This window comes from Procambarus clarkii, chromosome 6, assembly GCF_040958095.1.
Source record: "Procambarus clarkii isolate CNS0578487 chromosome 6, FALCON_Pclarkii_2.0, whole genome shotgun sequence".
NCBI classification, from domain to species: domain Eukaryota; kingdom Metazoa; phylum Arthropoda; class Malacostraca; order Decapoda; family Cambaridae; genus Procambarus; species Procambarus clarkii.
Genome location: NC_091155.1, coordinates 28,269,883 through 28,294,809, shown reverse-complemented (window position 1 = coordinate 28,294,809; position 24,927 = coordinate 28,269,883). Strand labels below are relative to the sequence as shown.

General features: G+C 38.3%; 1 protein-coding gene across 5 annotated transcripts; it reads right to left on the bottom strand.

The window, feature by feature from the left end:
- On the bottom strand, positions 1-21,393 carry LOC123753995 (mitochondrial nicotinamide adenine dinucleotide transporter SLC25A51). 5 transcript variants are annotated; one of them, XM_045736069.2, is made up of 9 exons: positions 21,270-21,393; positions 20,784-21,150; positions 17,197-17,252; positions 16,176-16,414; positions 12,242-12,469; positions 9,100-9,280; positions 8,462-8,573; positions 5,058-5,322; positions 1-3,411 (listed from the first exon to the last, which is right to left on the bottom strand). In XM_045736069.2, exons 5-9 carry the CDS (start codon positions 12,380-12,382, stop codon positions 3,238-3,240), a joined length of 873 nt encoding a protein of 290 aa, XP_045592025.1. In that variant the 5' UTR covers positions 12,383-12,469; positions 16,176-16,414; positions 17,197-17,252; positions 20,784-21,150; positions 21,270-21,393; the 3' UTR covers positions 1-3,237. The 5 variants fall into 5 exon arrangements, with proteins under 5 accessions (XP_045592025.1, XP_045592024.1, XP_069163645.1 ...); XM_045736068.2 differs by lacking the exon at positions 16,176-16,414; XM_069307544.1 differs by lacking the exon at positions 16,176-16,414 and having other exon boundaries at positions 20,784-21,049; positions 21,270-21,389.
- Between the last annotated feature and the right edge of the window lie 3,534 nt (positions 21,394-24,927).

The window sequence follows — 24,927 nt, the reverse complement described above, 5'->3', positions numbered from 1 at the left end:
TCTTGATCAGATTTCAATGGATGTTGCTTGACATTAGCTTACACACGTTTTGGTAGATCCCTTATTCCCAAGCTGCCCTCACCTTGCAGAGCCAGATTCTGGTCCTGGCTCCTGGTAGGCCAGCATGGGACTCAGGGGTCTAATGCCAAAATGGTTGGTTTAATCATCACTTGGGTTTTATCAGCACTGCAAACTACTGAAGCATCCACCAGAAAATGGCATTTTATTAATAGATTCAATGCCTGAAGAAATGTTAAACTCCTCCCTGCACACCAGCAAATACACAATTCTGTCTAATGGAGAGAGCCATGTTTAAGAAGGTATGGGCTGTGCATTATTAGCAGGAATTCAAGAGAATCAAGAACAGGCCAGAAATAATCAGGGACATTCAAAAACCTGTAAATAAACTCTTGCCAGGCTCCACATACTACCTGAGCCTCACAGAGGATTTAATGATCCTAGATGGTGAAAAAGTTTAAATTGTAAATGAAAATAGTCCTTGAACCTTCTGACTAGCTTGGGACACAGTATGAAGTATGTGGGGACCTGGAGGACAGAGGCATATGTGGAGCTGCCCGCTGTTCAGTCGGTTGAGGTATCGAAATTGGCCAAATGGCAGTCAACCTGTAAGCTCCCTCTAGTAACTTGTAATTTTAGGGCTAGGACTATAAGCCTTTAAGTTGCATATATGAACCAATGTAAAGTCATAAAAGAGCTGGAATTATAATTCTTCAGTGAGCTCCAAGCATCTTTAATAGCAATAGGGGTACAGTATTCTGTAAGTTTCCTCTGGCATTGAAGAAGAATGTGGTCCTACCCAATTAAGCAGGGTCCTGTCCTGTGGACACAGCCTATCTTACATTAACCAAATATGATGGTTCAGACATGTATCACTACCAAAAAATGGAGCTAATGTATGCCCAATACAAACTGATGTCAATTGCTAAAAAAAAAAAAAAAAAAAAAAAAAAAAAAAGTGAACTGCTATACAGAACATGGTACAATAATGTACTGTATTTTAAGGCAAAATTTCTGCTTGAATATGACCTTTAAGATTTTAGCACTAAGCTTTAGCACTTGGAAAATAAAATAAAGAGGTATTAATTATATGTCCATTACATGTTAAGTAGGCCTATTGATACAGCTTTTCCAAAAGATAAAAATTTGTATAAATGAATTTTATACAGCATTTGTACTTTACAGTATAAAAGTTAAATTTCAAATCAGCCTTTCTACCATACAATAAAATGAAGGAATACAAATTAACTAAAGTTCAGTTATACATACACCCAATGATTTGGTCATACAAGCAATGACAAATCTATAGTGCACTTATATTCTGAGGCATATGTACATATATAATAACCACTAGCACTCAGTAAGCTATACAATGAATCACCTGAATTCAGAGATGGAAGCACAATATCCAGACATCTGTGTCAAGAAAGCCAAGAGATACAAAACAGTCTGGGGAAACTAATCAGATCTAGAGAGCAGCATAAATTACCACTAGACTGGATTTTTTTTTAATTAGGTACAAAGTACTGTATACATACTTAACTTAAGATATACAATGATTCAGCCTTTGTTTTAAGCTGACCCCATCAATGATAAAACTCAGCACACCACAGATTATGATTTGACAAACTTTAGAACTTGGTACATCTTGGTATCCAAAAGCTGTGAACATATTCAGGTATCGCTACCACCTAACTACAGAATTTTACCTATAAATGCCATAAAAGTAACCTATTCCAAGATAGTAATTAACAATATTTAGCAGCCAGTTATTTTCTATTGGTGTACTTTTTCAATCTGAGAATGTCACTGAAATATTATACAGAGGTTTGGTTCCCAGATAGTGGCTTTTGGGAACTTCACATTTCACAGGTTTAAACTGACTAAAAAACGAAAGTTTCCAGTTGTCAGCAACTTTTAGCTAGTCCAAGCACCCTCATTACTTGCTTGGTACATTTTTATCAATAAAATCTGTATTTTTAATGTTTGTGTTATTGTAGGCTTACCCAATAATTAAGAAAACAGCATCTCAGTTTGCTACAATCACTATCATCATTTATTATTTAAAAATTATAAATGAAAAAATCACTATTAAAGGCATTATTCACTGTGCTACAGCATCACACCTATAACTAACTCTCATATTTTTATTTCAAATATTTTTTATCCTACATTTGGGCCCTAATATACTACATGTTTATCGATAGCTAACCAAAGCTTCTCAAACTAAAAAAATAAAAAATCTGTTAATAATGCACAGGGAAACCTTGGTACTATGCATTAGTGCGGTCCAGATTTAGCCCAATATATATATCATGCAGCATTTGCATATATAAATACTTACCTTTTCAATTTTGTTAACAGTATTCAATTATCACCATAAATTTTAGCATTCTCTCAATGGAAGTGATTTTTGTCCAATCATAACTAATGCAACATAACTTTGATGATTGGATTTATTTGTTATTGTATAATGGATTGGCTTCCCTGGAAGGCAATAAAACCATTAAAGGAAGACGAGTCACACATTTCAATTTCATTAACAACGGTTATACTTGATTACGTTACAATGCAGCGATGTCATCAAGGTTAAGTGTTAACTGATGTGAAATAATGACTCTCAGTTATGCATCTCGGGTTTTGATGAGAATAATTACACTTGAAATGGTTCTTACCTTTAGAAGAATGATGAAATTTAAATTAATGCTTGAAATGTGTAAGGAGAATGGTTAAAAATAAAATTTAAATCACAATATATAGTATATATATTTTACTTAGTTAATTATACCAGCAATACAGTTCTGGTATAATGCCACATTATGTCCGTACAGGGATACAAAATTTCCATAAAAGTATGACATTGGTATCAAAGTTTCCCTGTATACAGTATTTCTTGTAAATAGTTAAATAATGAGCTTTAGTTATTTTTTGGGGTATTCTATTATATTATCACATTCAACAGATTTCAACTACAGTATTAATATGCCAATGAATATATTTTTATTTTCTATCCAAAAAGCAGAAAATATACAATCATGTATTATTCTGCAGTCTTTCAACAGAAACTAACTCTTCCTTCCTCTCTATTCTCTCTTTCTAATAGGAAAAAATACACTGTATAAACAAAATCAGGTGTAAAACCTTAATCACGTCTGAGAAATTTTGAATACTGTGGGTATGAATACTATTATACAATTTATCACTAAGTATCTCCTACTGTTAGCTATAGAGAAGCTTTTGTAAAATTTCGTAAGAGGCATTAATAATACCCCATGACACAAGTGCACGAGTGTAATTAACGTGAGCACCACTAAAAAGTCTACTGAAGCGGCTCCCTCTTGTATAGTAAACATCCCAGAATGTCTGACGCATTGTCTGGAATGATCCTCCTACCTGTTAAATAAAGAAAATACAATTATAGAATCAATTACATATAAATTTGTAATTTATAGTAGATAGACTGCAAGAAAACATAATACTCACTCAAGAATGCATTTGTTTCTTAGATTAGAAACAGGTAGGCCACAGTAATAATGAGAAAAAGCAGAACACTTAATAAATATGTGTACGTAATGTAAAACAAAAAATTTCACAGTATAAAAGTTAAAATGAGTAAAAATTCAAATTCTCCAAAACTGGCACAGGGGTCCCTCTCCCCACATATCACATAAAGGTAGCACGTATCATTTAAACATTTTTCTAGTTTTTTTTTTTATTAACTTTTGTTAACACAGTTCAATACACATTAACACTGCTCTGGTGGGTTGTGGTGAGCCGGAACCTTTGGAGGGCAGGAAAGAATTTACTAATAGACAAAACACTTTTGGCCAACCAGAATATGGTATCCTTTTCACTAAGCTGTCGAGAGGAATGACTATCTGTGTCAAAAGCACAAGGAAACACCCTGCAGAACTGTAAACAGCCAAGTCAGGCTCTGTGCTGGCCAGGGAACTGATCACAACCCTTTCAGTAACACGGTAAAACAACCTGCGTGATGCCTGGAAACTGGTATTTCTCTGGTAGACAGCACAATAGAAATGACCATGACAGACAGACAGACACCAATCCCATCTAACTCTTACGAAAAATGACATAAGTAGCCTGGAACTAACCAGAAATATTCATTCAATGCTTCTCAAGTATAAACCTGGAAAATGTTCAGGGAATGGAACTCTACACAAGCCAGAGAAAGCAAAACACACCAATTACTCTAGCTACAGTATATACTGTACTTCACATCTACTCAAGAGCCTCACTTCACTGACCACATTGTGCAGCACTGCCTGGCTAGGTCCAACTCTTAAGGAGTCTTCTCCAATGGAGGAATAAAATTTTTAAAAGATAACTGATTAGAAATCAATCACTACTTATGGTATCAGGAAAAAGAAAAAAGGGGGAGACCTAAGAACAAGGCCAACGCTAAAGGAAGGCAAGAGACAAATGAACTGGCATACAAGTTGCAAAATATTCTAAGCACAGGGCTCTTACAAAAGACACAATGAGCCAGTTAACCTAAATTAATATGATGATATAGGTCTCAATTGGAAACACACAAGTCAGGTACATATAATAATGCCTGGCAAGATTGGGTGAGGGTTTCCTTATCCCAACACTTAGCTAGCTCAGTGGTAGTTGATGTCGAATTAATGAAGATTAGGCTGTTCTGAGAGATATTTAGCAATATGTGGTTTCCAAGCAATTTTCATAGGAAGGTTGAGCATTTTGTGATTTTTCTTTGTTCGGACAACATATTTTGACAATGGGTTGATCTCTCACTTCCACTCACTCCACTATCACATGGAAGCATTGAAGTTGATGATGGAAAAGGTGCCTTTCCCGATGTGCCAAAACTGTGTCATGAACAGTCGTATGTGACTGTTTCCTACACAAGTTAATAATGTATACTCAGCAGAGCTACCGCTGGGTGCAAACACGAACTACTGTACAAGAGGCATCAAACTACAAACGCAACCAAACTTCAATGAGATACATAAAAACTTGTTCAACTCTTTATAATGGTAGCAGTACATTCTTCTTACCTGACACTGCTGATGAGACTTGATTACATTAACAGGATACATGACAGTAGAGATGAATGCTCCTAGGAAGGCACCAGACACAAAGTCAGTTAATATGTGACCCCACCAAGCTGTGCCAGGGTTAGGCAAGCGTTCTTTAATCTTGGTTCTAAGACCAAAGAAGAGAATGTTGCTTGGTCCATTGCGTAAAAGAATGGAGACCATTCCACGGTAGTATTCCCTCACTCCAAACTTCCACAGCTCTTGGGTTATATGTAAACTATTTCTGAAAAAAAGATGAGAATTTGTTTAATTACATATACTGCAAAGAATTATGAAATTACCTAAAACATAATTTTCCTAAGAATTATCTGCAGCAGAGATACCCAAGATCTTGGGGCCACATTCAGCTGATTCTGTCCTTGTCTTTTTTGTTTTTTAGTAGGAAAAATTATAGCCCATTTAATAAAAAAAAAAAATACATTTTAAAAACATCCTTTTTAGGTATTTGTACAAGAGGTGGGCAGCCAAAATATCAAATTCTTCATGTTTTATATGGCCACAGACAGCTTACAATCCATGTCTTATGTGATGTGTGCGAGACTGTGATCCTCCCAGGTATGTTTAATTGTAGAAGATTAACCCTTGTGTTGCTCAGGGCTAATTAGCATTTGTCACCCACAGGTGCATACCAACAAAAAAAATTATTATTTTTTCTTCTAAACCTGTTAATTTGTGTTCTCTGATCATGGGAAAATAATAAAAAAATCATAAGTGGCATACATTGCCCGCTATAGGGTGGGGAAGTCTGGCAAAAAAACAGGCGCTGACTCAGCGTGCGTCCCAGGCGGTCTGCTCCTCTCCAGTTGTCAGGCAGGAGTGGCCTCAAAGAGATAATTACCTAATTATTTCATTGTCTAGTTTTTTTGCTAATATTATTCAATAGTGTGTAGTGTGATATATTTATATAATAAAATGTGTGCATCATCGCTGTACTCAAAATTATGGTGTGCATATTTTTGATTCAATTATTATGTTCATCAAACAGTGAACAAATACTTTGTCAGTTATTACACTATATACACAGGTTATATATGAGTATCTGCATGTTTTGTTCACCATAACGAACCACTAAGTTGGTATTATGAATCAAAAAGCAATGAGGAGTGACCGCCACACACCAGCCAGCCACTCGCTGCCACTCACTCCCTCAACACCTCACTCGACAACATTCTCCTCCCACCATACTGTTTTTGCTTTTATTCTACATCTGCCCGCTTAGTGACGATTGCGCCTATAAGAAATTTCGCTTTTGTGGTGATTTTTTGCATTTTGAACATTAAAATAATTATTATATATCACGCCATGAGTCCCAGGAAAGTCAGTGGTAAGGCTCAACATACGAAATCCCATGTAAGGATGACCATAGAGCAGAAACAAGAGATCATTCGTAAATATGAAGATGGTGTGCGGGTTGTTGGACTGGCTAGGCAGTACAACAAATCTCAGTCAACGATATCCATCATATTGGCTAAGAAAAAGGACATTATGGGTGCTAAAGTGATGCATCATTACAGACAATGTTAAAACGAATAGAAAAACAAATGTCTCTTGACATTTATAGTGAGACAAACAAGCACTGAACCACAACCAGGTCCTAGTGGTATTCAGGCAAAACTTGAGAGAGTACCCCAGAGAAAACATCACTGCCTGATGTGATAATGGAAGGGGACTCCCCTTCCAAACAGTAACAACTCTCCTCCCCCTCATCACCATCTTCCATATGCCATCAAGAGCCCTCCATAAAGGTCAGATAAACTTAGGTACTGTATTATAGTTAGAAAAAACATTGTATTCAGTATAAAAAGTATTTGTATGTTAATATTTTGGAGGGTGGGGGAACGGATTAATTCAAATCCCTTTATTTCTTATGGGAAGAATCGCTTCGACTTACGATATTTCAACTTACGATCCGTCTCTGGGAACGGATTAGCATCGTAAGTCGAGGCCCCATTGTATATATTATATACTGTATATACAGTACAGTATATAACATAATATATGCCTCACATCCTAAGTCTTCAAAAGGTTTTGATGTTTTATGGATCTAGCATAGAAAGTCATTTCAGGGCTGCATTGATTAATTCCTCCAGCAATGGCCTCAGCACAATATTGCACTGCAGAGATGCTTGAAAATTCTGTGCAGCACTATACTGTATGTTGCTCCTGTCTGCCTGTACACTCTGATGTTGAAGGACAGTCAGAGCTTATGTTGGAAGCAGCCGAATGACATGCAGTGATACTTGTACAAATTTAAATCCGTTCCGAGATACAGTTCGTGAACCGAAAATTCATAATGAATTTTCATTGAAATTAATTTTCTCATAAGAAATAATGTCAATTGAATTAATCCGTTCCACACACCCAAAAAATATTAACTTTAAAATAAATTTTATACAGAATACTACTAATATTTTTCATGCTCAAAACAATCAGGTATAAATATAAACCATAAATAAAACATTTAACAGCACTTTACTGAGGACTCTTGTTGGCGTATGGGAGGTGAGGGAGGGAGGGAGGGAGGAGCGGTGTTGGTGTATAGGGAGGATGAGGAGGAGGGGGAAGGTGGTAAGACTGTTCCCTGCTCTCCTTAAATGCAGTGCATCACTTGTTCCAGAATTTCCTTTCACACATTTCACTGCCTATGTTATGTAATTACCTAAGTGTAGTTACAGGATGAGAGCTACACTCGTGGTATCCCCGTCTTCCCAGCACTCTGTCATATAACGATTTGAAACTACTGATGGTTTTGCCCTCCACCACCGTCTCGCCTAACTTGTTCCAACCATCTACCACTTTGTTTTGCGAAAGTGAATTTTCTTATATTTCTTTGGCAGTTTTGTTTAGTTTAAATCTATGACCTCTTGTTCTTGAAGTTCCAGGTCTCAGGATTACTTCCCTATCAATTTTATCGATTCCTGTTACTATTTTGTACGTAGTGATCATATCACCTCTTTTTCTTCCGTCTTCTAATTTTGACATATTTAATGCCTATAACCTCTCTTCATAGCTCGTGTCCTTCAGTTCTGGGAGCCACTTGGTGACATGTCTTTGCACCTTTTCCAGTTTGTTGATGTGCTTCTTAAGATATGGGCACCATACAACTGCTGCATATTCCAGCTTTGGTCTAACAAAAGTCGTGAACAATTTCTTTATTCACCACAACACGTGTTGTCGTGAATAACACACAATGTTCTGTCCACAGCCTAAGGTTTAACATGCATAACACGAAGACCTAAAACATTTATTATATCACCAACGTGTAAACTTATTATAATAAACTCGTCATAACTCAAACATGCCATGAAAATACAGTAAATAAAATTGTGAAACTAAAAACACATATTCCAATGATATCTTACCGGTACTGGCCATGGAATTTCTTATCTTGCAACAAAGTTTGGATACGTTCAAATGGGCAAAGTAAAGCTTCAGTACATCCAGCTAAAGTGGCAGCCAAAGCCATTGTTGCTCCTGCAGTAAGCAAAATGGAAATATTATGCAAACAAAAAATTACTAATTAATCATAACTAGACATCAAAACCGATCTACACATCAACACCTCTGATGCTTTTTTGTCTTTGAAAGTTTCCCTAAACCTTTTCACTGCTGCACTTTAGTTTTGGCTCAATTCTTATTTAGGGTTGAAATGTGGGTAAAAAATAGAGCATCGAGCATAATGAAATGCTCCATTCGGAGCTTGCCACCAGATCCCAAGGAACTGCAGAAGTAAGGGTCAACTCAAGATGAGAAAGAGTAAATGAGTGGTTTTAGCTTAGGAAGGAATAAAAATGAATTATATTCCAGTATTGCTGATACTGTACTCTACCAAAGAGCTGATAGTAAATGTAAACAAACATTAAATTTATATTACTGTACTGTATACCAAATAAACTGACATTCCATCAAATCCAAGCAGTTCATGTATGTTGTGCCCCTGACAAACAAAAATCAACATTCAAGACAGAACATTTAAAACAATTAAAAAATGTTTATGCACCATCTGATAACTGGGGATGATAGTATCTCAATAATTTTCCGTACTGATCAAACATCCCAAACATGATCGATGTAGAGATGGTCTTCTGACACAGAGGTGGGAGGATTCCTCGATACAAATTTTTCAAACCCTCTTTTTTAAGTTGTCCCACTGCATTGGCTGTTGATATTCCATGGAGCATCTATAAAATAAAGAAAAAGAAACAAATATGTAAATCAGTGAAACATTGGTCAGCAGGTAGTTACAGCTCAGCCCACAAATTGGCCAATGTATGGGTACTTGCCAAATTCTGTTTGTTGGGAGCAAGGCTCTCAGGGTCCATTTCTTAAATATTAATGGACTGGTGTGATGACTCGCTAACTCCCATGGGTTTTATAATACATTTGAATCCATGTACACTAAACCATGGAGTTATAATGCATTCCAGTCAATATTCTAACATTAAATAAATTTCTTTGAATACCTCTGGTTCATTTGGGTACTCCATTTTCAAATGAATCCCCTTCATCACGATTCTGTCACTATCAAACAGTTTGTCCTTATCCACCTTGTCAATATACAAATATCATGTATGAAATGACCAAATCCTACATGAGAATCATAATGCCCCAAGCCATAATGTATGATAGAAAACAAAAGATGTTTTTTCACCCATAGGGTAATAAACCCTTAGAACTGCCTACTGGCCAAAGCCATGTTAAGGCCTTGGCCAAAATTCACCCAGGGAAAAATCCCCTGAAATGCTTTGTAGTAGTGATCTTATTTAATATGCAATGCCTGTACCTACAGGTATACCTCTGTAATGTGTTCTTACATATATTTTAGGAATAAAATAGTTTTTCTACTATTATTACAGTATTATTGGGGGGCATTTGACAAGCTACAGGCTTCCTGTTCCAATCAAGGCCACTAGAGATGATGTCCCAGAGATAAATTCAAATGTTGTTCTGTTAAACTCAGCCATCACATGGTAAACTATGCTGATATCATGACCTACACCAATCCACATGCTAACATTGAGAATACTGTACTATACTCACCTATGTATTAGACTCATGCCACAACTCGGCATTAGTCATCTCTGCTGAGAAAACAAAGGATCTAAATCAGCGCTCATCAAAACAGAAAGCTGTTCATAAGATGTAACTATCTGCTTGAAAACTCTCAGTTCATTTATGTAACCAGATTTAAATACCTCAGCCATGAGATCCCACTGTATGGCCATGTTGTAACCAGACATGGCAGCCCTGAATCTTAATAGGCATAAACATGATGGCAGCAGAAATAACCACTGACATAAAAAAACAAAAAACGTATCGCAACTTAAAAAGATGCAAGCAGCAAAGTCCACCTCTAAATCATCTGGGAAAACCAACCTGTTCCAGCCAAGAGAGAATATGAAGTAAACAGACCTCCCAAATACAAATGAATCTAGCTGCCCAAATTGTAATATCCAAGCTCATACCCAGCAAATCCCCCATGTATTAAAACACATATGGCACACAGCCAGGCACAAGCACACAGCTAACTAAATGGAAGCAAGATGACTAGAGGAGCTGACTAGTTTAAAGGAACTTTAACCCCTAAGAGGGTATCTCTGTAGACCAAAGTGATGCAAACTTGGCATTAGGAAAAGCCACCCTAGCTCACAGTCAGAGCTACTATAATTGAAAGTTAGGGAACATGCAATATGGGTGGTATAAAGCAAATTGTATAATTCATTGTGTCAGTGGACAGGAAGCCAGAGTGAATCCATACACTTTTGGCTTTTATCGAGGTCCTTCCCCCCCATCCCCAAGGCTATTATTACTGACCCCTCCCAGGATGCAACCCCACAACAAGCTGTCTAACTCCTGCTGAGTACCTACTCACTGCTAGGTGAACAGAGACATTAGGTGAAAGGAAATGTACCCAACCATTTCTGTCCCACTTGGAATTTGCGTCCGGAATTCTCGATTGTGCTTCCAGAACGAACCTGACTGTACTAACGGGACCTCAAAAAGCAAGAAAAACGCCACCAGAAAGAATAAGTATAACAAAACAAGCAACTGCTTGATGAAAAATAAGTATCCCATAACTGGTTAGGAGGGCAACTGCAGACCAAGCTCCAGAACTTAACAGAAGAGTCTGTAAACAGTTCAAATGAGGGTGAACTCATTTGAGTTCACCATACATACATAAATGTATGTATGTATGGTTCACTCTATACATAAATGAATGGAGAGTGTAGTAGAATTGCTATCATGGAATCACAAATTAACCTTGACCCACTTTGAAACTGGGCTGTAATGAGCTTGATTTACCAAATCTCCCCCAGAACCTAGTGTGGCAGTACCGGAAGACCCAAAACCTTGGCGAAAAGACAAACTGAAATTGGGTTAAAAATTAATTAGATGGCAAGAAAAGACATCTCGACTCTGTGAAGATAGAGCTCACAAAAAAATCCCTCCTCAGATAGGCCAAGCACCAGGCAAGTGTGTGAAGGGCTGGGCAACACTGGACCCCTAGTTGACTAGCCCTGCCATCTGCTGGCAGGAGGGAAAACATACATGATGGTATTTTGATTTGGGATTGTTTATAATTCATACAAAACATTTATCAACAAGTCTTTTGAGTTTTTGTATCCCTCTTATGACCTTTTCGGCAGAGTTTTCTTGTGTGGTGTCTCTCAATACCCTCAGTTTTCTCAACAATTAAGGATCAGCATTCTGGTACCTTCTTCTGATAGGCTAGGATAAGATGCCTGGTGAGATGGTAATGGCCTAGGGTACCACTGCATAATTTGAAAAGAGCCATCCCAGAAAAATAGAAGGAAAGCTACAAGAAAGAATTTCTTACCAAATTAAGTGTTGGATGGCTGCATTTCAATTCAGAAGGAAGAGGTATATGCACAAAAAGCACAGAAAATTTCAAGAGTAAATAAGCAAAAATATATGGTACACCAAGAGCAGATTTATCCTGTAAATCACAAGTTGGAAGCCCCAGCCATATTTACGCAATTGTTTTTATCAATAAATGTGAAACTTGCTTAAGGTATAAAGAATAGTAAAAATACATCAGCATTTCCTTTAATACACTACGGTGTCTATTATGATAAAAATAGCCATATTCAAGAAATTTCCTTCCACTTCATTTTCCATACCTGCCGAAACATGAGTTTGTTCATTGGAAATGTGACGGTAATGTTGATGAATGCTGCTCCCCAACCACACACAAACTCCCTACCATCATCAGTGAGTGTGGCCACGGGGGGAGCTTGGGAGGTGCTCAGCGAGTCTGGCATCGAAACAGCCGACTTGTCAGCTGGTAGAACAACACCCAGTGATGGAGGCAGGCCGCTGCTGTGCTCCTGCCCTACTATGCTCAAATCCTGGAAGAAATTGGCCTTCATGAAGATTCCTACTAGTTTACTCATCCAATGTAGTGAAAAAAAAAATACAAACTATAACATGCACCCTAAAATGAAATGCCAAGACACTTTCATATACAATACCTTTTTGGTATATTGTACAGTACAGTATATATAAATTTTATTCCACTATAACAAATTATATAAAGGGGATGTTAATATATATTGCAGCAAGTGTGAAGACATAGTACGTACAAGATAATATTCAATCTAAATTTTTTGTGATAAAATTGAACCAGTGTTGGTAAAAAGTTTTTTTTTTTTTTAGAATAAAACCTGGGTAAAACCCAGTGTGAGAGTATGGTCTCTAGATTTTCACAGCTGACTTGAATGGCTCATTGCAGTGCCATCTCTTTTACCTCTGAATGGAAAACTGTCATGTCGGATGTCCCCAGAATGCCCACATAAACAGGAATACAGTACTGTACTGGTATCATACGGAGGCTGCCATATGTCCAGGCAGAAAGTAGATAAAAGGGAAGTTAAGCAAATGCGCCATAGGAAATGAGAGTCAGAAAGTACACAGCTTAAAGATGCAGGCATGGGAAGAGAAGGGATACCAGCGAGGCGGGAGATAAGCTCTGACCTTTGGGGTCAATCTTAACTGTCTCGATGAGGAGCTGTGACATAGTCGCGAAGTGTTCATGACATCACTCTTCTACCCATCATATAAGAATCAATATCATTGGTTCTGGCACCTGTGTTGCACTGCCACTGATTATTTTGTAGACCTGGCGGGTGTACCCAATGAAGCCTCTGCAAGCCCTTGCACCGACATTCTCGTGGGGAATGTTGTACGTGGTAGACGTGTGATTCTAACCTATTAGCCAATAGAGTAGAACACACTACACATTCCTCACCGTCAAATTAAACTCTACATTCTGCTCGATATATTGGCGCTCACCTAGAATCTCAACCATGGCTATATTGTTCAGAAGCCTTCGAGAGTGACAAAAGTCTGCGAATCACCAAAGCAAAACAAACTGGTATCAGGTAACACCTGATGACGGTGAGATCTAGACCGTCTGTGAGTGACCTAGAGTGAACTAAGGAAGTTCCGCCACCTAAGTACTTTGTGCTAACTTATATACAGGCACCTGCATGGTGTAATAACTTAGCCACCGACACCGCCGCCACTCAGTCCAGAGTGAGTAGCCGCCAGTTGCCACTCGCTCTGCCTCACTGTACTACAGTACGTCACGTCACCATCTGTCACACCCTTATTCATGCGCCAGTGCAATCAGGGTCATCTGTCTGTTATAGACATTTAGCACATCCTCCTGCGAGTACCACACCATAGTACTGGCGGCCGTGATTAAGTACGGCCGTGTCGGGATAGCCTGTCATCCTATAGTGTTCTCACGTCGTAATGAGCGAGACCAGCTGTCGGGCCACCTACAAGGTCTTGCATGAATGAGCATGAGTGAGTGAATCAGGAGAGGTAGCCATACATGTAAGTACAAGATTTTGTTTCTTTATTAAGTGTCTTTCTGTATGTTGATCTGAGTGGTCAACAGCAGTTCTCACCTTCTCAACACCTGACACAGGTAGAGGTGGAAAACAACACACGACGGTGTATGCGTGTTTATCTGTGTGGTATCACAACATTACACTTGTCTGCGAATGGTGAGCTTCACATACACCACACATTTAGTGTGTGATATCATTATTGTGCATGATTATTGTCTGTCCCATTGACAATGCCATTGCTGATTTATTATGCATGAGTATTACCTGAGTATCCTGTTTGGAATGCCTGTGACCCTTTGCACACGGGTACTATTATGTACACCGTGTTAGGAATTGGCTGTCAATCGTGTTAAGTTAGGTTTTGTCCACGAGTAGATCGGAATTGGTTAGTTAAACGTCAAGAGTCTGGCTAATGCAATAATAGCCTTGCTGACACCAATCTAAAGTAAATCAAGCACCCATTGTATTAGTGGTTAAGTGTAAATAAACTACTGTCAAGCATTATGCAGTGTTTCCATTCAACCACTTGAGAATACTGTACTGCTAAATTCTTTTCTTTCTTAAGCTTTCAGTCCCAGGTGCCTTCAACACCGAGTTGCCTATTATTCACAAAACTATAAATGTGATGAGAACCCTTGGAGTCCCTTAAAAGTTTTTCAATTCCATTGAGGAGATTCCCACAACCAACATGGATCAGGACCAGGTGAAGCCAGTCAGAGGAGACCATCAAGGACTCTTACTCATCCGTGCTCCCAGGCCCTGTACACTTGCTCTCTTATTTTTGCTGGATTCCAACAGCTTTGTGAGGTGTCTGCCATATGCACATTGGTGACGTTGCATGCAATTGAAGTTGGGATTAAAAGTAGAAAACCCCACACCCAGTTTCCAAGTTTTTCACAACCTTTCAAAGTTTTAATAAATTACAGTATAGAGTATATATATTTTTATTTCTTATTCAATTATTTTCACATATAAAAGTACTTAGAATATATATGGTACAGTACAGTACAAGTGTAATGTGTCAAGTGATTAAAGTAGTGTATAGCACACTGTACTTGTGTTTTCAAGTACAGTATCTGGACTGTAAGCTGTAAATCTGTATTACATTACAGTATAACACCATTTATAATTATCGTAACATTGGCAAAAAGAAACTTTAAGAATTGATGAGAGCTAAGTCAATATACACAAGACAAGTATGATTACGATGAAAAATACAATGTTCAAATATTCAAGGTATAGTACCTAGCCTCTGAGATTTCTTAATACTAAGCTTCTGAATTATATGAATAGAGATATATACTACCCTCTATTGTAGCCTTTATATTTTTGGTTTAAATATTTGTTGTTTTTTCAAAGTGAATTTTTTTTATTATTTAAAAGAACTATCAAATATTAATTTACTTTTCCTAAAACTAAAGACAAAAATACTATGCAGTATGTATGTTGAAGATTACAGAAGATTATGGAAACCATGAGTAGCCCTACAAAATTTGTGCTGCAAATGGTGCCAGTAATGTGCCATATAATCAAAGTGTGCAAGCCCCAAGCCCCACAAAGTGAGCAAGCCCCACACAACCAACTTGAACATCCCCCAACCACAGACTTAAACAGAGATCAGATGACCTTTGAAATACACATAAGGCACTGCACCTAGGTGGGCTGTCATTGAAAAAGCAAACCCCTGAACACACCAGAGAAGAAACTCTACTCAATGCAAGGGCAATGCAAGGGCAATGCTGAACGAACACCCAGGGAAGTAACTGCTGGATGCATGCAGTTCGGAGTACAATAAGCCAAGTTCACACAGCAAAACTGGACAGAAAAACATGCTCGCAAAACAAATACTATAGTGGAATTATACACTACAGCAGCAAAAGAAGGATGTCCAAGTCTTAGGATGTTCAGCACTTAACTTGGCAGCTCCCAGTGCTTCTATGAGAGATGGCAACTAAGGGAAACTACTGTGTTGTAATAGATAACACATCAGCGGAAGACTGATGTGCGTGTTGGCACTGAACCGAGCTTTGTGCCGTCTGCTGGCGGCATTCAGTAAAAATTTGGTTCTAACTAATTTCAGTTGATTCTTTTGTTTAGACTGATTCACTTGAGGAGTTTGGTAAATTTAAAAAACACTACTGTATAAACATTACCTGATCACTATAGAACATAATCAATACAGGTACCAGGAACTTACATAGTGCAATATTGTACAACACTGATCCAGAGTCTTGTGGATAAACACTTTAGCCAATTTTCAAAATGGTTAAATTTCAGTTACTTGGATTGAGAATGGGCTAACATGCACAATCCAGGTCAATCCTCAAGTCTACTGCACACCCAGCAGTAAGTCAAGCATTCACCAATTTTCATTTATGCATACTGTAATTGCAAATCACAAGCATTCAAGGTCTTCATTATGTGATGAATTTGTGGCTGGAAAGTAGAGGGAGCATTAAATATTGATGTTAAAATAGGGGTTTTTGCCAAGGGTGAAAAATTATGGACTTTTAAGTCTTTGTAGCCTATCCCCTTTTATTTTTGTATTACTGCAGTTTACATTTGTATACCGATTCCTCATTTGATTATATATCACATGAAAAATATGTACTGTACATTTTTTGTTTGATATTGGCTACCATCACAGCAATGTTGATGAATGCTATAAGGACTGGTGTCCACTGCCCAGGTCATAAGTTGGCCTGGGGAGTGGACAATATGGGTCGAGATATGACTTTTTGTGTATTTTCTACGCTTCTGAATACTGATTTATTATTTCATAAGAAAAACAAGTAAAATAATTATATTTTTTGTTCACAGGCAGGGTGGCAAATTTTACAACAGCTGCACTTAAAGGGTTAAAATCTTGTCTTGCAACCTTTCTGTTCCCGATTTATTTTTATAATATTCCGCACAGCCATATGAATCTGCCATTGCTTTCTGGGGCTTGGGCAGGAATGGATCTATATCACAGCTATATTTGCTTATAGCGAGAAGAAATTTTGGGAAGATGGGTCGCCAACAAAATCCTCGCACCCCTACAATACAGTGTTGCACAGTAGGGTCCCCACATCCCAATTTAAAATAAAAATTACATTTCATCTCACTAGATAAACATTTAAGGAATGGTAAAGAAATATTATAAACTAGAAACTATTCTTTGGCTATGTAATTTGCCTACAGCACATAACATTTCAGCATACCTAACAGTTGCTTACCATTACTATGAGAGTGTGAGTAAGTTGTCGGGCACTAATTAGAACATCAATCCATACTGAAAAAGACAAAGCAGTATCAAAATTATGTAATGTTTCTATATTTGTAGTAAATGTTTTGTAATCTATTCTTACCATGACACTCAAGCTACATTTTTGGAATGCCTGAGCATTTTTTAAGCAATTTATACCCATTCATTATTTTAAAAATAGATATTCTAGCTTCCTTCCACAAAATGCTTTTACACTGGTCTTGTCATTAAATTCATGTGTATATCAAGTGTCATTAGTGAGCAGTAATTCCTATTCTAGCAAAATGGCCAAGCATAAGTTAACTATATACCCTCTATCCCCATAATTTTTCTACACAAAATTTTCCAGCCTATGTTATTTATCCAGCAAGAGATGGACTTCCTAAAAGATCTCATTTTAGACAGCTATGACCTGATACCAAAATACAATACATACAATACATACAATATTTGATGAAACTTAAGAAGCTGTACTGTGTTCTTTATGCAATTTGTTTTGTTTGCATAACTGGACTGTAGCAAAACCATCTGATCTAACTTGAACCATTTTAACTTAATCTTGCCAAAGACAAACAAGAGATAATCAATATTAAATATATATACTGCATATATATATTTATTTATTTTTGTAGCTTTATCAAGTTTACTATATTTTAATTGTAAATAATTATCTATTCTGGTTTATCCCCTTTTCTTAATCAAAAGTATTTATGCAATAAAAATAGATCAAGAGTAATGAAATGCTCCATTGCAAGCAACATCTTGGATGAGAGGAAATGTCAACACTGTGGAGAAATGCCCGACAGACCACTGGAACATTATCTAACACAGTGCACAGTTACAAACCCATTAAGATTTCAACTTAGATTCAACAGAGCAGAAGAAGTTGTTAAACACACATGGCAAAATCTTACTGAAGCGACCATACGAGTCATAAATACTCATACTCCGCCCAAGTAAAACAGAAACAAGCAACACTTAGTGGGCCAGCCAGAAGCTTAGGGCCCGCGCAGGAATATCCCTGCAAAAAAAAAAAAAAAAAAAAAGCTCCCCTTGGCTCTCTCTCACTAATTATTACCACACTAACTAGTCATGCAAGGTACCTGTGAGATCCCACCCACTGGAGACAAAGACCTCTGAAACCCCCAATGCCTCCCCTGCCGCTCTATGAGACAGGGAGCATATGGGGATCATAGATCATCACTCATGAGAAATGTTTTGACAAGTGCAAAACTATAAAAATAGAATTCACAACAACCACATCAACCTATTTCTCTCTCCACAAAAGGTAGCAGCCTGGCTCATGCTGGGTCTGGGTAAAGAGACCATTCCACTTTCTAGCTCAACCTATTGCAATATGAGGTGGGAGAGACAGAGCAGGAACAAGGAGCTACTAAGGTATTGCCCAGTAAGGAGCATTTCATTATATTTAACAATATTTCTGGGCAGCCTCCCACAGTAGATGTGCTCTGTGTCCTCACAATAGCACCTGGCAGCAAGATCCTAAACATTATACCCCAAGATAAACAGAAAACAACAAGACAATAAAATAATGGATGGTTTTACCATAGGCAGAAGAAGCCTTGACTACAGAACCACATGAGTAGCTGGAGCACAGACCATAAGTACAAGTGATGTGTTCAAGTGCCATACATCTTCAATGCATGGACAGAAAGAGCAAGCAGCAGTAGAGGAGTCTTGTGTCACCTACAGACAACACCAGGGAGGATTTAACATAAAAGTAAATCCCTGACATAAGAAACTATGCCTCAATAACCAGAGTCCCATATACGGATGCTGACAATGACCTTTACAAATGGGAATGGAAGAAACTACAATTGACATGAGAACCAGATGTGAGGACCATAGGAAAAGCCTTCAAGAGCATGCAATCCTTCGTAGGAGACATTCAGGTTTGGAGTGACTTTATCACACTAAAGTGTGTTTAGCACCAGTCCACAAATACTCAAATTTCATGCAACATTTAATGTGTTGACAATTGTTTATCAAATAAATATCTAGGTACAGAAAAGGAAATAAGGATTGATGTTAGCTTATGTGTCAAGGCAAGCTGAGGTAGAACATGTTAAAATAAATTGTAAAGCCTGAACAGCACAGCTGACTAAAATTACTTAACTGACACTTGATTAATACCTGCCTCATTAGCACTTCAGGAACTGTGTGAACATACAGGATCACCTCTATTAGTATCCAGAAATCATTGTCTGAACTACTATTTGCATGTAAATGATGATACAGGTACTAGGAGAACTGTATCCATGGAATTAAATACTGTACATGTACATGAATAAATTGTGTAGAAACTAAATGTGTTTGCTCTCACTTAATAATTCCATAAAGAGTCCCTCATTTCACCTGAAAGGGTGATGATGGGAAAATACAAGTGCTTGGTTACAGGGTACAATGAAGTTTTACTAATACAGTCTCTACAGTTCATTCTCAACTGGCCACAACATTACGGATGAATTTGCAATCAGAGATCCTGTATGCACACTTCATGCTATTGTTTCCTTAGTAGGAACTACAGTGATTACAAGCATACTGAACTCAATGGCAATCATAGGAGTGGTTTGCACATTCAGCTCACATTGGAATGGTCCTCAAGTCGATTCCTACACAGGATGCGACATTTAGGATGTGTCCCTTTACTGGATTTCTTATCTCCTAGTTAGTTAATAGTTGCCTAACCCAATAGTTAGGCAACTGTTTCAGGTTGCATGGGCTGAAAATGGTCAGTTGCTGGCCTATGAGGTACTCAATTAACATAACAAAATTTCCTATTTCTGGCAGCAGAAAAAACCATGTTTTATATAGAGGAATGGGATGTTGTACTGTACTTTGAATACAGACACATGGGATTCCCTACTGTTTATCTCCAGCACAGGACCAACATACGAATATTGTTTGCCCCCATGTACCAGTTTCCAAATTGTGTAGTGCTTCACATATCCCACATTTTCTCAGTCCTCCAATTGGAATGGGGCTTTATTTTTTAGGTAATCCTTAAATTACTCCCAAGAAGGCTGGGCGTTCCCTGTTAACTACAGTATACAGTTCTTGACATCTTGGACAAGCATGGCAGGGCTTGGCTATGTTGTCAGGTGAGCTTGGTTTAGGCAAGTAATATTGTACTTTTCCCTGTATATTACTATCTTGCAAGTTATATATATTATAAGTCAAGGAAATTGTCAAAAATCAAATTACAATGTTGAAATAAAATAAAATTTGCAAAAGGATTGCAAAACATTATTGTAAACTTGTATTATGGGTTACATAAGGTTACAAAATTTGTATGCAAATTGGTGTAAACAGTGGCTTGTGTCCTATAAAAATGACCAATGGAACTCTCACATGGGGCAACATTTAATTCAAGCTCAACAAGCTTGAAAATTCAAGCTTTTTCTGCTTGTTGGTCAGAAAACAGAAGATGGAACCGCCTACCGTCCACAGCTGCAAATGCCAAGACGGTACACTGCACTTAACATTCTGCTCGTTACAAAAAAAAAAAACTTATTACCACAAACTATTTTCACTAACCTCCTGGACGCCCAAAATACCCTGTAACTCAGGTGTCGCCTTATAAGGGTGAAGAGTTCAGCGCAAACTAATCATATTGCTGCGCACGTCAGCCACAGTGGTTGAGTAAGGAGAGAGGAGGAGGAATGGTGCCTGGCTTGGTGAGTCAGTGTGAGGCAGCTGGTGAGTCGCTGTGTCTGCAGCAGCCGGCGAGTCAGTCAGGGGCAGCTGATGAGTCAGTCAGGGGGGCAGCTGATGAGTCGGACAGGAGCAGTTGTTGAGGCAGTCTTGATCAGTTGATGAATCAGGAAGAGTAGGTCAGTCACTAGGGTGAGTCTCAGCTGTTGCGTCGGCTGCTGCTCACAACAATGGCAACCTCACCTACTCCCTACAAGCCATATTTATATATACTATGCTATATATATATATATCACAAATATGCTATACTAACACGTGTTTGTGTTTATAACGGAGACCACAATTTACGAGCAAAGGATCTTTGTTTACTTATTGCTTTACGCGTGGGTGCGTAATTTGGGTTATACAGGTGTGTGTAGTCCAGCGCGCCTCTCGCCATTCATAACTACAGCTACACGAGCTGGCACACCCCTAGCACCTGCTCCTCTCTCCTCACCCCGCGTGTAGCTATATATATTCCTAGAAGTAAACTCAGATAAAAAGTGTATCACGCTTCTCCAGATATTTTTTTTCTCTGCAGGGATATTTATAGTGTAGTTCATGTTAAATAATCGAGTGGACTCGCTTAATTGTGCTTGCTTTTGAGTTTCGGCTCTGTGGCCCCTAAGTCAACTGTCAATCAACCGGTGTACAGATTCCCGAGCCTATTAGGCTCTATCATATCTACATTTCAAACTGTGTATGGAGTCTACTTCCACCACCTCATTTCTTATATAATCACACACACACACATTATATATATATATATATATATATATATATATATATATATATATATATATATATATATATATATATATATATATATATATATATATATATATATATATATATATATATATCAATTTTATCTTCTGATTTTTGTCTGTAGGGATAAGGTTCCTAATCAACAATATCTTTCAGGACCCTTTCCTCCGTTTTATGAGCTGTGGAAAAAAAGTTCCTGTAAAATAGTCTAATAGAGGGTACAGGTGTTGTGTAAGTTGACTCTTCAGAGGTTGCATGGCGTTTCACTTTCCTTTTTATGATGTCTTTAACGAAACCAACAGATTGGTAAACAGATTGATCGAAACTGTGAACGTCAAGAAATCCAGACTCCATCTGCCAAAGATTATTGGGGAATACAAACCTAGGTATGTCAAGACACACAAGCCTGGAAACCCACTTCAGCCAATCATCAGCCAGATACCCACACCCACATACAGACTGGCGAAGCGACTCAACAGCTTGCTGACTCCTTATGTACCTTGTGCTTTCAGCCTGAAGTCTCCAAAGGAATTTGTTGACTTACTGCGGGGAACACGGGCCACAGGGATAAGAGCCTCGTTAGACGTAGATTCACTGTTTACCAACGTACCTGTGGATGAAACAATCGGGATGATAGTGGACAGAGTGTATCGTGATCTGGCCTGTACTCCTCTTGACATACCAGAAAACATTCTAAGGAAACTACTCCAAGCTTGTACTAAAGAGGCAGCCTTCTTGAGCCCGGATGGGCACATGTGGGATGAGCAAGTAGATGGGGTCGCCATGGGTTCTCCCCTAGGTGTCCTGTTTGCAAACTTCTACATGGGTACCATCGAACAGAAGGTCTTAGTTGACATGAACTTGAAACCTGCCATATATTGCAGGTATGTTGACGACATTTTTACACAGGTACCTGATGTCAGACGTCTGCAAGAGCTGAAGGAGGCATTCGAGCTGAATTCTGTATTGAGTTTCACTTACGAGATGGAGAAGGATGGGAAGCTGCCCTTTCTAGATGCAACAGTCATGGAAAGGAGCAGAGGTTTCCACACTGCAGTCTACACTAAGGAAGCAAACATAGGAATGTGCCTCAATGCCAGCAGTGACTGCCCAGACAGGTACAAGAGGAGTGTTGTCAACGCTTACGTCGACCGTGCTCTCAGCCACAGCTCAGGATGGAAGGAAGTCGATGAAGAACTCTGATAGGGTAAGGCAGGTCCTAGTCAACAATGGCTTCTCCAATGGTTTCGTTGAAGACATCATAAAAAGGAAAGTGAAACGCCATGCAACCTCTGAAGAGTCAACTAACACAACACCTGTAACCCTGTAACCCCTATTAGACTATTTTACAGAACTTCTTTTCCACAGCTCATAAAACGGAGGAAAGGGTTTTGAAAGATATTGTTGATAGGAACGTTATCCCTACAGACAAAAATCAGAAGATACAATTGACGATTTACTATAAAACCAAAAAAAAACGGCCAACCTACTCATGAGAAACTCTCCAGACACAAAGCAGAACGCCTTATAGGAGACCAACGTCGTCTATGCCTTCAACTGCCCACTTGGGGACTGTAAGCCCCAAAGAACTCAGTATATAGGCAAGACAACAACATCTCTTTCCAGGCGATTAACAATGCATAAGCAACAGGGCTCCCTTAAGGAACATATAATCTCTTCCCACAACCAGACCATCACCAGAGAAATCTTAACAAACAACACAGAAATCATCGATAGATACAGCGATAGCAGGCGGCTTGACATCTGCGAGGCACTACACATCAAGAAGTCAACACCAGCAATCAACAGCCAATTAATGCACAACTATATTCTACCCACTTCAAGACTCCGCACCAATATAGAAGCATCAAGAAATATGGGCCAATAGGCCCTTTGCAGTTACTTCCATCCTTCCCTTTAATTTACCCAATTTATACCCATTGTTTCATTTGTAACGGTTCTATTGTTACGTAAAGTATGGTGACAAATAAACACAGACACTAAGATACTATATATATATTTGGTCGAATATACAGAAGTACACAGGTGATACGTTGGTGTGAGTTGAGCACACTGAGCGTTGGTACAGTATCTCGCAAGTGTCTGCTCTAGACCACACTTGAAAGTAGACTAGCCAATGTTCGCTACACCGCTGCTTATATGCCCAGGCAACGCCTCACCTCATTCATCTCCAAAGGTTGACAGGAATATTAACACTATATTTGGAGCGAGTATATTATTGGGATAATCTACTCGCTACACATTAATGTAGATGAGAAAGAGGAGAGAGCCAAGTATGCTGCCCTGTGGAACAGCAATGTTTATGGGTAGTGTAGGAGAAATGAAATTATTCACGGAAACATACTGGAGTATTTATTACCAAACAAAAATATAGAAAGTTTTGTCTATGTTAAGGGTGAGTTTGTTAGCAGTTAACCAAAGATATACTTTATTTAGTTCAGTATTCACAGTGATATTTAGAGCAAGAGGGTCAGAACTGGAGAAAATGAAAGTTGTGTCATCAGCAAATAAAATTGATTTGAGGTGTTCAGAGGCATTTGGAAGGTCATTAATGTAGATGAGAAAGAGGAGAGGGCCAAGTATGCTGCCCTGTGGAACAACAATGTTTATGGGTAGTGTAGGAGAAATGGAATTATTCACAGAAACATACTGGAGCCTGTCAGTAAGGTAAGACTGAAGGTAATGAAGGGAGTGACCTCTGACTCCATAATGATGTAATTTAAGAAGGTTTTGGTGGTTGAGTGTCAAAAAGCCTTACGTAGGTCCACAAGTAATCCAAGAGGGATTTTTGTCGAGCTGTATGCATCAAGTTAATCATACTAATAAGTGCATCGTTAGTGCTTTTATTGGGTCTGAAACCATATTCTACAAACAGCTAGTTCTACATTGTATAATCTTTCATATAGAATAGGGTAGCAGTACATTGCTGTATTGGTGATTGAGGGGCCGCAGGGGCGACGACGACCGAGGGATCGGATGCGCTCTACACATTGTTGTGCTACACTTTGATCTAATTTAAAAATTTAAATTTAACATTGTTGTATGTACCTCAGCATGTTAATACAAAATAAAAAATCGTGTTAAATTGACGAATGCATTTTTGGGGTCGGCTTGGACAAATATTTTAACCTAAGGATGGGTGCGAATAAGTGCCTTATACTCTACATAATAGAGATACATTTAAATTGTTTTCTCATTT

Excerpts from the sequence above, each read along its gene's own strand:
- LOC123753995 (XM_045736067.2), bottom strand. The coding sequence starts at position 21,339 with ATGGCGAGAGGCGCGCTGGACTACACACACCTGTATAACCCAAATTAC. Across the intron at positions 8,574-9,099 it reads TCATCCCCAGTTATCAGATG|GAGCAACAATGGCTTTGGCT; the intron begins GTGCATAAACAT and ends TGCTTACTGCAG. Across the intron at positions 3,412-5,057 it reads AGTCTCATCAGCAGTGTCAG|GTAGGAGGATCATTCCAGAC; the intron begins GTAAGAAGAATG and ends TTTATTTAACAG.